The following is a 16564-nucleotide window of genomic DNA, read 5'->3' as shown; positions in this document are numbered from 1 at the left end:
GAGATGGGACAAAGGAGTGGGGTGCTACCCCACCCATGGGCCAAAACCTCAGAGCTATTTGGAACCACGTCTATGGAAAAACAGGTGCACCGGAGAACCCGAGACTTCCGAAAAGAGAAGGGTGGGTGATGATGATGCTTTGGCTGTGCCTTGTCTCCTTCCCTCCAAATGTCCACCGCTGGCATCTTCCTTTGTCTGAACCAGCAAGAAGCCAGGTGAACGGGGCATCTGAGAAAGGCTGCTTTCTGCATGCACACAGATCAGGGAGATGGTAACAGACCAAAGCTTGACAGAAGGTGGCTGCGTATTCCCCCACAGTACTCATGTGATTCACGGTAAGAGGTCACAGAACTCGGTGAACACTGCATTTAGTTGAAAAATAAAGTTTCCATCTTCTAAACTTTTTCAGTATTTCTTTGTTAAGTGCCTTGTGATAACTATTTGCCTTGCTCTGAAAGTTTTCTTACAAAGCTATGAAGTGGAATGACTGCAGTTGTGAGTTCCAGGTCCTGCTCTTGAGTACTGAGGCCTGGGCTAAAGCCAGGTCCCCTAATAATGGGCTTAGAGAACCTTTCCCATCCAGGGATGAGAGTTCAGATTAAATCCAACCCAACATCAAGGGTCTATGACTGTGATGTTTACAAGCTTGAAGATCTTCACCAAATCTTCATGGTCTCTGGCATTCTCATGAAGAAAACAGGAATAATGGTACCTAAATACCTGGTAGGGAACATGGGTCCAAAATGGGGACAAATGTATAGAAACTCTTGAAAAGTCTTCCTTGAGAATGAAGTGTGGGGGGGTTACTTAGTGCATGAAAAACAGAGCAAGGCTGCTGGGGAGATGGCTCAGCAGACATCACTCGCTGCTCTTCGAGGGGACCCAGGTTTGTTTTCCAGGATTCACATGGCGGCTAACAACCATCTATAACTCTGATTCTACGGCAGCTGACACTCTCTTCTGGCATCTGTGTATACATGTGGTGCACAGTCACAAATGAAGGCAAAACATTCATACACAGAAAGTAACAATAAAAAAATAAGTTTAAAATTCAAGCAAAACAGCATACAACAAAAACCAATAGAATGAACAAATGAAAAACTACAGCAACTTCACTTTTTTTTTGGTAGCACATCTTAAATAGGGTTTTCAGATTGGCCAGTATCCCAGGGCATTTGGTCTTTCTTTTAATTGCTATTTTGTTTTTTTGTTTGTTTTTAGAGGATATCCCAAACTCTGCATTTAGCTAAGGCTAGCCTTGAATTCATGATTCTCCTGCTTCCATGTCCTGAGTGCTGGAATTATTAGCATGTATGTGCACAGCTCTCCTCCTCGACATTTAATTCTGCACTTATTTTTGGTGGATTGTGTGTTAAAAGATGTATTAGCAATGATTGTAGAAACAGGAAACCTTTCTTTTGTGGAAATACATTTCAAAAGATGTAGTATTTTCAGTAAGTCTTTGAGAAGTTCACGCATGTGTTTGGAGCATATTCACCGTTTACTCCTCCCCCAGCCCTCCCCAGGTCCAAGAAAACACATTTTCCAAAGCTTGAACACTGCCTCTCTTTTGGTTCTCCTCTAAATGTAGCTCCAAAAAGCCATAGAGACGTCAAGGGCTGCGAAAGAGCAGATGCTGATCAAGCAACACAAGCAGGTGTGGTGGCAGGAACAGGAGAGGCTGAAGGGGATCAGGTGAGACTGGAGACCCCCCAGGTCAGTGAGAAGGCATGGGAACCCCTGGAAATTTCATACCCCATGATTGATTCACATCTATAATGACCGATCTCTGTTAAACCACACAATCAGAGTCTAGAGTTGTTTTGAGTGTGAGTCTATTTTCTTAGCTTACTCTGGAAAGCAGGGAGTCTGTGGATATGCTTTTGCTTCCTGACCGAGTAAGGGACAGTCACCTCTCTCTGTCACCCACACCCTCTTTTACACTCCCCACCCTAGGCGTGGCTGTGTGCACGTATGTACCACATGCAGACGTTGGCTATGTGCTCTTTTCCATATGAAGCAGGAGCTCCTCAGGGACAAATGTCACAGTCATCTTCTCACAGTGGGTATACAGAAGGAGCTTAATGAATGCTCTCAAGACAAGGGAGCCGAGGACTTTAGGTTGATTGGAGTTGGCTTAATGTTGCACCAAGACTCTCACAGTTTTGATTTGGATCCCCTTCCTGGTTGTAGCAGTCAAAGATGAATTAAGAGAAAATAATAACTTGATGTTTGACCTTAAATATAAGTTCTGCAAAAACAGTTCTCTTTCCTTCCTTCCTTCCTTCCTTCCTTCCTTCCTTCCTTCCTTCCTTCCTTCCTTCCTTCCTCCCTCCCTCCCTCCCTCCCTCCCTCCCTCCCTCCCTCCCTCCCTCCCTTCCTTCCTCCCTCTCTCTCTTTTTCTTTCATTCTTTCTCTCTCTCTCTCTCCCTTCCTTCCTTTTTCTTTTTCTCTTTCTTTTTCTTTTTCTTTTTCTTTTTTTTTGAGACAGGGTTTCTCTGTATAGTCCTGGCTCTCCTGGAACTCACTTTGTAGACCAGGCTGGCCTCGAACTCAGAAATCGGCCTGCCTCTGCCTCCTGAGTGCTGGGATTAAAGGCGTGCGCCACTACTGCCCGGCTAACAGTTTTCTTTTCAAAGAAAGAAAGACCAAGAGAGAAAGCAGATGTCTTTGCCCCATGTGAGGCTTAACCATCTGCTCCAATAATGTAGCATTATAAACGATGGATTAAACAATGTTATCACATGTACTTACTCATAGGAAGGTAGAGAATTGTTGTGCTCTTAGCCCACCTCAAGTTTCCGAATTCCATAACTTTTACTTTGGACTTATGTGTGTTCATGTCCAGTGATTCCTACAGGAGAGATGCAAGACTCGTGATTGACAAGGCCTTTAGATTATGTTAAAATAGAAAAATAAAATGTTATAAGCTGTACAACATACTTTGGCTATAAAAATCAAGTCAAACTATACACCAAATTCTTCCAATGTCACCTCTTATAGAGAAAAATATTCAAGGTCACTGAACAAAAGCATTTTGAAAATGTGCATTAGCTGAAATACAATATGAGGAAAGCCACTTGTTAATCTAGTGGTCACGGATACAAGCACAAATGAAGGAAGACACTAGAAGGGTTTTCTTTTCTTCTTTCATTTTATGAATCTTAAACACTTCACATCTTCACCAGTGTGTGGAGTGAGTTGATCTTGAGCCAGACAGATGAATCATATGCATAGCATTATGGAAACTCATTTGGTCACCAGAGCTAGGACACAGAGAGATTGGAGGCAAGGAACTCTCCAGTGAGGATGATCTACGCTGTCTGCAAACTTAAAAGGACTAAACACACACACACGCACGCACACACACACACGCACACACACACACACACACACACACACACACAGCACCAAGATCATTTTCTGTGTTATTCTAGAATGTAAGGTAATTTTAATACATATTCAGTGAAATTAAAACTAACCGAATTAGGCCACCCATTAGAGAAGTGGCTAGATGTTGGGAATTGGGAATGTGGAGACCTTAAACAAGTTAGTAGTTTAAGTAATGTATTTGTCTCTCTTAGAAAATCTGCTTGGCATGCAGGATGACACCTGTAAGCTCAGCACTGTGAATGCTGAGGCAGGAGGATCACTACAGTTTCAAGGGGCTAAAGAGCAAGCTTCAGGTTAATGTGTACTACAAAGTACGAGCCTGTCTCAAAAAAATTAAAAATAAACATGAACATACACACACACATACACACACACACACACACACACACACACACACACACACACACACACACACAATCTGTACTCCCTTAATAAGGAAAAGAATCTTATTTAAGGGCCTCAGATCTGCAGAAGATAAGGGGTACAATGGTGTTTAACTCTCCTTGGTAACTGAGTATGTACTGGATAACATAGTTAATGGTTACGGCGCTTAGCCTCAACCCAGAGAGTAGCTGTACCGTTTAGGTCTGGTTGCTCTCCTGGGGCTGCTGCTGGGACTTCTGACCGAGCTGAGAGGGTTAAAGTGTCTGCAAAGGGCAAACAAGCTAGAGTGTGGGAAGCTGGAACTGAAATGCGGGTATTCATTTCTTGTGTTCCATTATCTTGGAGCTGGCTAGCTTTTCTTGACCTGAAATGTTCCACTCCCATCCAAGCAGATCTAGTTCTCCACCCTCGCTAGTGCAAACCAAGGGAGAATGGGCCAGGAGATGGTCCAGATGGTAAGGAGCTTGGGAGGGAGGCACGAGGACCTGAGTTCCATCTCTACTACCCACATGACAAAATGCCTGGCACGGTGGCCCATGGCGTCCTAATGAGGTGGGGGACAGGATGGTCCTTGGAGCTTGCTGGCCAGTGAATCTAGTTGAGTTGGCAAGCTCCAGGTTGAGTGAGAACCCTATCTCAAAAACTAAGGTAGAGGGCTGGAGTTGTTAAGAGTGCTTGTTGCTCTTGTTGAGGACCCAGATTAGAATCCAAGGGAGTCTGACAACTGTCTGTAGCCCCAGGGTCAGGGGATCCGATGCCCTCTTATTGTATTTGAGACATACATGGTGCACCTATGTACATGTGAGCAGAGTGCACATACATATGTGTAAGCAGATCCCACAAGGAGATAAATCTTTAAAAAATAAGGTGGGGAGTGGTCAAATATGACATTCAGTATCAGCCTGTGGCCTCTACCCATGTACATGTGCGTCCATGCACACAACAAGGCACAAGTTAGGATCTTGAAATCTGTACTTAGAGAACTAGATAAAATTTCCAAATATCAAATTTGTTTAATATTTAAAGTTGTAAGTTTCTATCTGAAATGTAGGTTCCACAAGTCATATGGCCTGTGGACTCTATTACATGTTCCCAGGAGTGTTTGCTGTCACTTTCTTCATGAGCTTTGGTGCAATTATTTGTAGACCTTGTGATATACTACTGTCTTGCAACGAATGGTTTGCTGATGGTTAGCCTAGCGAAGGGTGTATCCGAATCTAGTACGGGTATCACCCTTGCCTGAGAATTCAAAGTTCCACATGGGCCATTGGTTCCCTCAGATAACCAAAGGAACACACAGCTTCCCTTTTCTGGTGGTTTATAGACTCTAATGTCAACTCAGCCTCTCAAATAGAAGGAGCCAAGCTGGTTGCTCAAGTGCTACGTTTGTGTGTAAGCAACTCTGTTCAAAAGTGAATTCTTGGTTGTTGTCATGAAAATGCACCCACCCCATCCCAGCCCCCAAAAAGGAAAAGAGGAAAAATGCCATGGTGGGGCAGGGGGTGGTGGTGGTAGCACACACCATTGATCCCAGCACTTGGAAGGCAGGGGCAAGTGGAGTTCGAGGCCAGCCTGGCCTATGGAGTGAGTTCTAGGACAGCCAGAGCTGCACAAAGAAGCCTTGCCTTGAAAAACAAACAAACAAAAAACTGCCCGCCATGCATGTAGTAGTGGCCCGTATGCTCTTAGAAACAAAAGCTTGGGGAATGGCTCACTTGGCTGGTAGAGCGCTTAGCTAAACAAGACCAAGAGGGCGAGTTTGATCCCTGGAAACCAGGTTTAAGGAAAGCTGAGCACAGCCTGCACATGTGATCCCAGTGCTGTGGAGGTGAAGGTGGATGGCTGCCCTACTCACTGGCTAGCCAGTCTATCCTACTAGGTCATCTGCATATCCGTGAGAGACACGCCTCAAAATGGAAGACACTAAAGGCTCACCTCTAGCCTTTTTGTACACACACCCATGCACATGAACATATATACAGACGTGCACACACATATGTACACCCTCCCCCCCTTCTGATAAAAGCTCCTCGCTGCCTAATAGAGAAGTGTCATTTATAATAGCCTTTCACCTTTACTCACATATATGAATTTGATTGAAAGGAGGTGGCTTATATACCTGTGAGTATCCTCCAATATTACAACATTCATTATAAAAACTATTTGGAAATAGTGTAAAATATAAGTGATAGGCAAAGCAACCGCACCAAACTACAACATGACTTGTTAAATATGCTCCTATTTCAGTTGTACAAAGTACCTGTAGTCAAAGAATAGAAACTTGTGAGATGAAAAATAACAGTCATGCTAAAACATAATAGCTACTGTTTTCTTATGCCATTTCAAAACTAAAGTACACATCAGCAACAAGTATCAGATTTAGTTACATGAACAAGAGGCACAAAAATATAACAGTGTTGAATGCCTACCTAGAGGTTATTATGGTTTTACTCTAAAGATGACTATATCTTTAAAAATGTAGTAAAAAAATTACAAAGATTTATTGATCATTGCTGAATTAAAACCAAAATGTTCGTTTCTTCCCATTTGCCTGACTCAGACTCTCCTCAGCTCTGAACTTTAGGGCCTCCTTGCAGGTCCAGGCTGGCCTCTCTCCTCTGAGCAGCCATTGCTGCTACTCGGCCCTCATCTCCCAACTGCTGTCTTGGGAGTCCTTCTGTGCTGAATACTTAGCACGTGTAGTGGCCTCTGCGTGCCCTGGGTACTCAGTGTGCCCTGCTGCCAAGAACTGCAGGGGCTGCTGCCCATGCTCATCCCATTGTCTCTGCCCGTGCTAGGGACTCAGTACATGGCTTAGATCAATGAGCAGATGCACAAAATCAAATCCAATGACCCGTTCCTACTCTACTCGCTTTAAGGTTATATGTACGATTTAGGACGACACAGAAATTGATTGAGATCATGTCTGTTTCAGATGTAAATTGGAGTCTGAAATAAGATCTTGTCTCAATGAGGAGAGCATTGGGAGTGAATGTTTTTGTGAGCTTATGAATTTTGGTGAGTTTCCTTTCTTTCTTTCTTTCTTTCTTTCTTTCTTTCTTTCTTTCTTTCTTTCTTTCTTCCTTCCTTCCTTCCTTCCTTTCTCTCTCTCTCTCTCTCTCTCTCTCTCTCTCTCTCTCTCTCTCTCTCTCTCTCTCGCTCTCTCTCTCTCTCCCTCCCTCCCTCCCTCCCTCCCTCCCTTCCTTCCTTCCTTCCTTCCTTCCTTCCTTCCTTCCTTCCTTCCTTTCTTTCTTTCTCTCTCTCTCTTTCTCTCTTTCTCTCTTTCTCTCTTTCTCTCTCTCTCGCTCTCTCTCTCTCTCTCTTTCTTTCTTTCTTTCTTTTTTTTGGAACCTCCATATAAAGGGGGATTTTATTTGGAACGATGAAAGTTGCCCCTCCCTCCCCTTCATGCTCTTCTTGTATTACCTGTCTGGTATTTTTCTAAACAAATATTAAAAAGTGTAAATTAATAATCTGTTCTTTACCTAGAATAGTAATGTCTCCTCAACTCGATTTCACTTCACACAGAGAAAGAGCTGTCAGAAGAGTGGTGTGCGTACCTTACAGCTGTCATTGATCCTATTCAGCAGCTGAGAACGGGCCTGAAGAGATGGTACCCCACTTCTCAGAGTGCACCCTGCCATGAGGGCTCAGACGCAACTGAGGTTCTGGAAGAGGTTAGCACATTGTCTTATAAAAACACAGTGTTGGTCTGGAGAGATGGCTCAGCAATGAAGAGCACTTGTTGCTCTTTCAGAGGATCTGGGTTCAATTCCCAGCACCCACATGGCAGTTCACAACCCTCTGTAACTCCAAGATCTGACGCCCTCACGCAGACATACAGGCAGGCAAAACACCAATGCACATAAAACAAAATGATATTTTATTTTTTGTCTGAAATAGAACAGTTGAAGCAAACACCTGCCCTGTGAGGCTAAGTAGAAGGCTCCTCAGTATCACCATGTGTTTGAATATGTCTGGGCACCCTCATTTTAACTCCCCCTCCTGCCTTCATCCTTGCCCCTCCTACATGCATTTTCAGATCTTGGCCCAGGACATGGCGATCAAGTTGTGTAATTACTGAATTTTCCCACAGATTCTTCCTAGTCCAGTAAGCCCACCTACAACCCCCTCCACTCAGTCCTCCTTCTTCAATAACATTTCTTGTATGACACTGTCCCATATCATTATGGTTGGTCCTATATGTGCCTTTCACATGTCAAACCTACTCCTGTCTCAAAGCTCTGAGGCCAGCTCTTCTCCCTGTCAGGCTGATGGCCCCATCTGCCCTTTAGTTCTCTGCTGACCAGAGAAGTCTCAGTTGTTCCTAACCGGCTGCCCTGGGTTCACACCTCTTTACTCCTCTGCATGCCTCTGTGTGTCCTTTGCTTGCTAGTTTGCTACCCTAGGTGTAGGGTCTCAACTTTGATTCCTCTACTTGTCAGCTATGCTATAATGCTATAGCTATTCGTCTTTCATGGATAATAAAAAGTTTTAGCTATGCCTAGCTGTAGGCTAGTCACAAGGATGCTTGAGAGTGAAGGCGTGATTGAAATCTTACCATCAACAATTCCAAACTGAGAAGAGAGCTTGCTAGGACAATTACACCATGAGCCCTGTTTTGGTAAAAGGTCTGGACTCCTCACCAAGGCTTGCTTATGTGTTGAGCCTTGGCCGTCTGGCTGCTCTCTTCACAGATCTTCCAAAGGATTTCTCCCTCCTCTGATTTTTCACCCCCTACTGGCTTCTGAGACTGTGCCTTTCAATAGAAATAATCTTGGGTGTGTTGCGGTCAGTTACGTGCTTACTGTCCACATGCTCCGTCCTCTAGGTTGACTTTGTCAAGAAACAATCCAAGGCTGCCTTTGAAAGACTTCATCAGGAGCAATGGCACTTAGAGGAAGACCTTTTGGACTTGAGTGTGAAGGTGTGTGTGATGTGACTGCTGATTTTACTTGGTCACCCACTTTGAGTTTTCGTTAAATAAAATAACCATTTCTTTAGTTACTAGATCACTCTTCAGAAGAAAAACCTAACTTGCTCAGCGAACAGCCCATGGAGTTAGTAACGTTGGACTGCCCATACCCAGATCTGAAATCGTCAATCCTTAACGAGTTCTGTAACTTTACAGAGAGATATCAAGAGAAACTTGAAGATTTTGATCTGCAATTAGAAGACATACGCAGGTGATCAAATATAACTCTTGACTCTCGAAGGACTGTGTTCAAATTTGTGTTAAGGGTCACTAGACTTTTGATTTTACTGTCTTCTAATTACATGAGATTGCAATATGGTCAATATTGTTTTGGCCTAGGTTGTTGAATAAAAAGAATGGGTCTTATTTTACTTTATTATGATGCTGGGGTTATAACCCAGGGCCTTGTATATACTTGGTAAGTTCTCTTACAGCAAGAATCCTCTGGCTGCTGGTGTTTGAGACAGGGTCTCACTCTGTACCATGTGCTGGCTTGGCAATGGCTTGCCGTGTCCTCTGCTCTCAGACCTATGGTCTTCTTCCTTAGTCTTCCAAGAGCTGGAGTTACAGACATGCACCATATACTTAGCTGGAAAGAATGTTGTATGTTTACTTTGCTTTTTCTTGCTTTCAAAATATTTCCTTGCTACCAAGGCTTGTAAGAGTTTTATTGGGCCTGGTATAGTGGTGCACACCTTTAGTTCTAGCCCTTGGAAGGCAGAGGCAGGTAGATCTCTGTTATGAAAAAACAGAAGGGTTCATAAATCATAGGAGCAGTCTGTATATTACGCACAAGGCTTCTAATATAAATGATTATGTGTTTTATTTGATGTCTCTTTATTGGAAACTTCCTACTAGACAGTGATCTCTGTTAAGCTTCTTTGAACGAGGTTCTAGATTAGTCTAGAAGATGGCCTTGCCTCTTAGTCAACTGGCAGTATTATGGGGAAAGAAATATATGTATGTTCCCTAAGCAAATATTACATACGGACAGTAAGTGAAGAAAAGAGGAACATTCTGGCAGTGGATAAGAAGATAAAGTCCAATGAGTTTTCAGGGGTGGTTTCTTGGAGGAGAGAAGATGACTTGAATTTAGAAATGGTTTGCAGTAGTCATCTGCAGCTATGAGCACAAAGGCATACAAATATACTCTCTAATTAGCAGAGTGAATGACATACTTAATTACAATACTAACTGAACTTCCAGTTTATCAGGATCTTGATTTGCTATAATAAGACTATTTTCCTTTATGCTTCTCATAATTGGGTCTTAGAGAATTCTTGTGGTCTGAGTATGTGCACATGTGTGGAAGGGTACACTTTATTTATTTATTTATTTATTTATTTATTTATTTTTAGTTTAGTTTAGTTTAGTTTTGATATTTTGAATCAGGGTTTCACTATGTAGCTCAAGTTATTTGGGAACTCACTATGTAGAGCAGGCTGGCCTTGAACTCACAGAGATCCATCTGCCTCTTACTACTACATGCTGGGATTAAAGACTTCTGTTACGATGCCTGGCTGAGGGTGTATACACTTTGCAAGGATTATTTGTCTATATTATCATCATCTTAAGCCAATGTGACCCAAGCATCCAAAATGAAGCAACTAAGAACTTTCATAATTTGATACAATTATTACTCAAATTCCATGCTGTATATTAGGGTCACAGTCTTCCTCAACACTCCTTAACTCATTGTTTTTTTTTAAACTTTACTTAATTGGTGTCTTAGTCAGGGTTTCTATTCCTGCACAAACATCATGACCAAGAAGCAAGTTGGGGAGGAAAGGGTTTATTTGGCTTACACTTCCATGTTGCTGTTCATCACCAAAGGATGTCAGGACTGGAACTCAAGCAGGTCAGGAAGCAGGAGCTGATGCAGAGGCCATGGAGGGATGTTCCTTCCTGGCTTGCTTCTCCTGGCTTGCTCAGCCTGCTCTCTTATCGAACCAAGACTACCAGCCCAGAGATGGTTCCACCCACAAGGGGACCTTCCCCTTGATCACAAATTGAGAAAATACCTTACAGTTGGATCTCATGGAGGCATTTCTTCAACTGAAGCTCCTTTCTTTGTGGTAACTCCAGCTGTGTCAAGTTGACACAAAACTAGCCAGTACAATTGGTATGTAACAATTTATCTCTATACAGAAACTTGTTGGAACCTATTCAGTCACAAAATAAATCCCCTTCATCATAATATATATCACATTATATATGTACCTGTATATAATGTACACAGTGCACACATTTTACCTGTTATTTGTTGCAGCAGTGAAAGGCTGAACAAAAACCATAAAAGGACTGACTAGGTTTGTAGATTATGTCTGTAGAAGTTATTTTATAGGTGAAAAGGAGAAAAATGCACATTTACAAAATGGCCAGTATTCAGGCATTACTGTGAGTGTAGTACCAAGAGGGCATCTACAGTGCATCTACAGTGCATCTAGTAGCAGGAAGACGGGAGCTTCAGCACAGCCACCCACAGATTTGCCTTCGAGTGTCTGAGGCAATGTACAGAACCCAGTAGCATTCACCGGCTCTGGGGAGGGAGACTTTGTGTAAGATCACAGGGACTCAACATCACACTTGAGTAAGAGAAATAAATTTTTAAGAGGGAAAAATATAACAAAGGTAAAAAAAATTAAGCAACAAACAAAAATGTTGGTAACATGTCAGATTAAAGATATTAAAATACCTAATATATAAAGATATTTTGCAAATTAATTGAAAAATAAGCAGCAAAGTAGAAAACAAAAAAGGAGATGAAGGAGGAAATTATTCCCTTTTCCTGCAAATATTTACTTAGTGTTTACAAGCATAAATCAGACAAGATTCTCAGTACATGTTTTCTCAATGTTCTATTGCTGTGATGACACACCATGGCCGCAGCAACTCTTATAAAGAAAAACAGTTAAATAGGACTGGCTTATAGTTCAGAGGTTTAGTTCATTATTGTCAGATAGGAAGCATGGAGGCATGCAGGCAGGGATGGTGCTGGAGAGGTAGCTGAGAGTTCTACATCTGGATCAGCAGGCAGCAGGAAAAGAGAGAGCCAGTGGGCATGGCTTATTCTTCTGAAACCTCAAATCCCACCCCCGTGACACACTTCCTCCAACAAAGCCACACCCATTCCAACCAAGCCACACCTCTTAATCCCTGTCAAATAGCATTACTCCCTAATGTCCAAACACTCATATATGAGCATATAAGGGCTATTCCTTTTTAAATCACCACATTTGCGATTAAGTTGATAACAAATAGAAGTGAGGTTCATAAGGCAAATATGCTCACAGTATTAGAAGCTGGTAAGCCCTACAGAGGCATAGGTTAGAGTCAGAGAACATACTGGGATTTTAGAAGGCAGATTACAGTTGTGAAAAAAAAAAAAAAAACCTTGGGGCTAGGTTTCAGTTGGACAATGACATGATGAGAAATCATGAAGTGGGTTGGGAGAGCTGGTCATGCAGACATTGGACATAAGAACATCATAGTCCATGTTCATTGAGATGTATGAGTATGCTCAAAAGGGTCCAGTGTCCAGGAACCCAGGGATAGATCAGCAGAATATTTGGATCAGGTTCAACCGATAAGAGTGAATAGTAAGCTATTATTTCTGTTGAGTGTGTGTGTGTGTGTGTACTTTTGTGCATATGTGTGTATCTAGCTGAGAGTTGAACTCAAGGACTCATGCATGTTCAGTTAGTGATATACCATTGAACTCCATCCTCACTCAAGAAGTAGGGTATTTTGAGATGTTTTCTAACCTCATCTTTTACATAAGTGTCCTTGAACCTCTCAAGCTTGCTAACACTGTGAGCCTTTAATATAATTCCTAATATTGTGGTGACCCCAAGCATAAAATTATTTTCATTGCTACTTCAAAACTGTAATTTTGCCACTGTTATGAATCATAATGTAAATATCTGATATGCAGGCCCCTGTGAAAGGGTTGGTTATTCAACACCCAAGGTGGTTGCGACCTATTGGTTGAGAACCATTGCCTTGTTGGGCATACTCATACATCTCAATACATGTCACGCAGAAGAGAGCAAGAAGAAGCCCTGGTTCATGTTGTGGCAGCATCGCTTTGGCAATTGTTGTGCTTAATGATGGCGGGGGGAGGGCACAAGAAAAGACTGGACACACAGGAAGTTGTTAACCTGTCATATGAGGTGAAGAAATGATAGATATCCAACTTCGACTCTGGTCTCCATGTGTGTGCACACACCGAGAATCTTTATATTGGGGGAATAATATTTGTCTCTTCAGAAATAACACCAGGGAAAAAATTATTAAAATGAAATAAGTATTGGACTTCAGTGCTGTTAGATATTAACTTTTCTCTTCACATTGGTAGCAAAATCCTCAAGACTACTGTGCTGGTTACTGTTTTGTCAAACACATTAGCTGATGACATGGTGGTGGGAAGCCTTGAGCTCTTGGACACCATTTGAGGGTAGAGCCAAGGCATCTGCTAGTAGAGTCACAAAAGTAAAAGCCTAGGGAACTCGGTAGGAGTTGCCTGCTGCACCTGGCTTGTTTGGAGTGGGTGTCTGAGAGAATGGAAGTGGAAAGGCTATCTAGTTGAAAGTAGGAAGTTTAAGTGTCCAGACTTGGATATGCTGAGTTTGGGGAAGCCATTTTGGGCTTTGTGAGTTCAGAGTTCAGAGTTCAGGAAGAAGATCTGGTCTAGAGTTTTACTTTGTCAGTCATTTACATGAGATGTCCAAAGCAACGATCCAGGAAAGAAAAGAGACCAAAACTCCTCCTCAGACATGAGCAGGGCAGTGTCAGAGAAAGGATAAGAGAGAAAAGCAACAAAAGATAGACAGACAGACAGACAGACAAATAGGTGATAAATAGATGATAGATCAATAGATGATAAATAAATAGATATAGGTAAATATAGATAGATAAATGAAAAATAGATGATAGATGGGCAGATGAGAGATAGATGCAGAGAGACAGAGAGAAAAGACAGACAAAGGAAAAGCAGCCTGTACTATTTGTAAAGGAGGTGATGAACCACTGAATAAATGCTGCATATGCCAATGATTAATAACTTTTTGGCTCTAAAGGGAGATAGCTGGGAGCCACTTTCATTGGAAAAAGAGGATGTGAATGGCTAGTTGGAGTGGGTTTGAGTGAGTGGGTGGCGAAGGATAGAAGAGAATGAAAGTGGACAACTTGACAATTTTTTTTCTGCCCAGCAGAGCAGCAGGGTCTCTTTTTGCTGTTGAGTTCTCCACTCTCTTATGTTTTCATTTTACTTAAAGTAGGTATAAAAGCAATGTATTTGATGCTCATGGGGATAATCTAGCAAGGGGTAAATTTTAGGGGAAAGGGAAGAAAGGGGGGATGGAGGGATGAAAGAGACGGGGGAGGATGGGGAGAGGGAAGGAGAGATATGATCGGGGACTGAGGAGGCTTAGGATCAGCACTGAGGAGGCTTAGGATCAGCACAGATTCATGTCTGTCAGAACTAAGGTGGGGGCAGCTGATGCATAGCATGTGATTCAGATGCTGGGGACGAGATGTCACAGTGGCCTGGGATTTCTCAGTTGTTATTCAAAACACAAATGAGTCAGAAATGTATGACCCTCTCTACTTATCAAAGAAATGGAGAATAAAACAAAACTCAAATACCTACCTTATAAGAATGGCCAAACAGACAATAATTTTACCCAGGATTAAAAACAGTATGCGGGAAATGGCTATTTATATATAATTGGCATGTGACCTTTCTCAAAGCCACACGATAATTTGTCAAAGGTGGTGATGGCACCAGAAACCTATGGGGCCAAGGACATGGTTCAGTCAGGAAAGTGACTATAAAAGATGGGCATGGGGACCTGAACTCAGATCTTGAGCAACTATGGTCAGACATCTGAAATCCTCATACTGGGGAAGTGGAGACTGAATGAGTCCTAGTCCCTAAAGCCAGCTAATCTTAAATAACTGGTGAGCTTCATATGCAGTAAGGAACCTTGGCACAAAATATATGATGAAGAGTGCTTAGCTATCCAATATCAACTTCTGGTCTCCACATATACACATGGGCAAGCATGCACACACACACACACACGCTTTATATTGGAGGAATAATAGTTGTCTCATCAGAAATAATAATGAAAGAAAAATTCTCTAAATTGAAATAAATATTTTGCTTCAAGTGTACTTAATATTAATTTTTCTCTTCCCAGTGCTAGCAAAATCTTCAAGATTTCCTGTGTTGGTTAGTGTTTTGTGAACTCGACAGAAGCTAACATCATCATGGGAAAGGAACCGTAATTGAGGAATTGCCACCATTACATTGGCCTGTGGGCATGTCTGTGGGGACATTTTTTATTATTATTAATGATGTATAAGGGAGTACCTGTCTCATTGTGGGTAGTGCCACCCCTCAGAGGCTAGTCCTGGGTTCTATAAGAAAGCAGGCTGACCACACTATGGAAAGCAAGCCTATTGGGTAAGCAGAGTTCCTCCATGGTATCAACATCGGTCCTTGCCTCCAGGTTCTTTGGCTTCCCTTTATGACAGTCTATAAATTGTAAGATGAAATAACCTTTTTCTTCACCAAGTGGCTTTCGGTAAGCCACTTTCATGCTTTCATGGTAAGCATCACCATGATGCTTACCACAGCAATAGAAAGCAAGCTAAGACATTACCTAAACAGCGATGCATTAGGCAGCAGTGACATCTGTCATGCTGTGTCCATTCAGCACATTGCGACCCTAATTCTAATTCATAGGGATTTTTTAATGATACAAATAGCTGTGACATGTGTTATGTAAGTACAAAGCAAGCCACAAAGTAGGTTATATAATATATAATGTAAATTCTCTTGCTGTTTCTTAAAGCATGACATATACATCTGTACAAACACAGCAGAAAGATTGGAAACCAAGTCATTCAAATAAACAATAACCACAGTCACCCCAGGTAGTGAAATTATAAACACTTCACACATTTGCTTCTTATTTTCTAAGGCAAATCACAGGTCTAGCATTTAAGTTAAAAGTTCAATAGATCATTGATATTTAACGAGTACCTCTTGCATGATATGACAAGTACCCATGACCTTAATCCTTGCTTTATCTCATTTTAATGGCTGGGTTTTGTCAGGTGAGACACCCATTTGTAAGCTTATCTCTTGGGAGGCAGAAATGAAAAGACCGTGAACTTGAGACCTGCCTGGACCACATAGCCAGACCCGGTCTCAAGGGATGGAAGAAAAAGGGGACAAAGGAAGCTGTTTTATACATTAAATCAGTGCTGTTCAGAGAAAGGAAGGCCATATCCCTAGTTTGGAGCCCTTAGTAATTCAATAGATGAGGTCCTTTCTGTCTGTCTAAATAAGAAAGCTGTTTATACATGCCAGGAAGCTGGTTGCATCTTGAGTCCTAGATTGGAGATGTTTAATGAAAATATGTGAGCCAGATATGTAATTAGTTTTTTTTTAACCAGTTGCACAAAAAAGTTAAAAAGAAAAAGGTGATAATTTTCAAATACATTGCAATGGATATTTCCAAAATATTATAATTGCAACATGCAACACATATTTGAGAACTACTGATGAGCCATTATACACGCTCCTTTTTCATATAGCTTGTGAAGCATGCTCATAACCCAGACCATGTTATCATGGACATTTCCAGCCACACACATGTGCCTGGTGGCTAGCATCTTGGATAGCACAACTTTAAAGGATGGTCTAATTTACCAAAACACATTATAAAAACAATCTGACTACAGTGGAGCCTCACCCTTCATCCATCATACTGGCAAAACACTCTGGATTCTGCTGTGGTG

General features: G+C 41.9%; 1 protein-coding gene across 8 annotated transcripts in view; it reads left to right on the top strand.

Moving 5' to 3' along the window:
* The window catches only part of Ccdc148 (coiled-coil domain containing 148), a 339132-nt gene that overhangs the window by 150052 nt on the left and 172516 nt on the right, over positions 1 to 16564 (top strand). For 4 of the 8 annotated variants that reach the window (NM_001001178.2, NM_001372501.1, XM_017317507.2 and 1 more), the window contains 5 exons: positions 1592 to 1695; positions 6713 to 6795; positions 7306 to 7454; positions 8609 to 8704; positions 8782 to 8963. The exons of 1 other annotated variant lie outside the window; for it this stretch is intronic. In NM_001001178.2, coding sequence (NP_001001178.1) covers positions 1634 to 1695; positions 6713 to 6795; positions 7306 to 7454; positions 8609 to 8704; positions 8782 to 8963 — 572 coding nt within the window. In that variant the 5' untranslated portion in view covers positions 1592 to 1633. The remainder of the gene's footprint in view (positions 1 to 1591; positions 1696 to 6712; positions 6796 to 7305; positions 7455 to 8608; positions 8705 to 8781; positions 8964 to 16564) is intronic. 3 more of the 8 variants (NM_001362393.1, NM_001362394.1, XM_030250138.1) reach the window with 2 other exon arrangements.

Source organism: Mus musculus, chromosome 2 (genome assembly GCF_000001635.26).
Source record: "Mus musculus strain C57BL/6J chromosome 2, GRCm38.p6 C57BL/6J".
NCBI lineage: Eukaryota > Metazoa > Chordata > Mammalia > Rodentia > Muridae > Mus > Mus musculus.
Note: the sequence above shows the minus strand (reverse complement) of the source record. Positions and strands in the feature narration are given on the sequence as shown.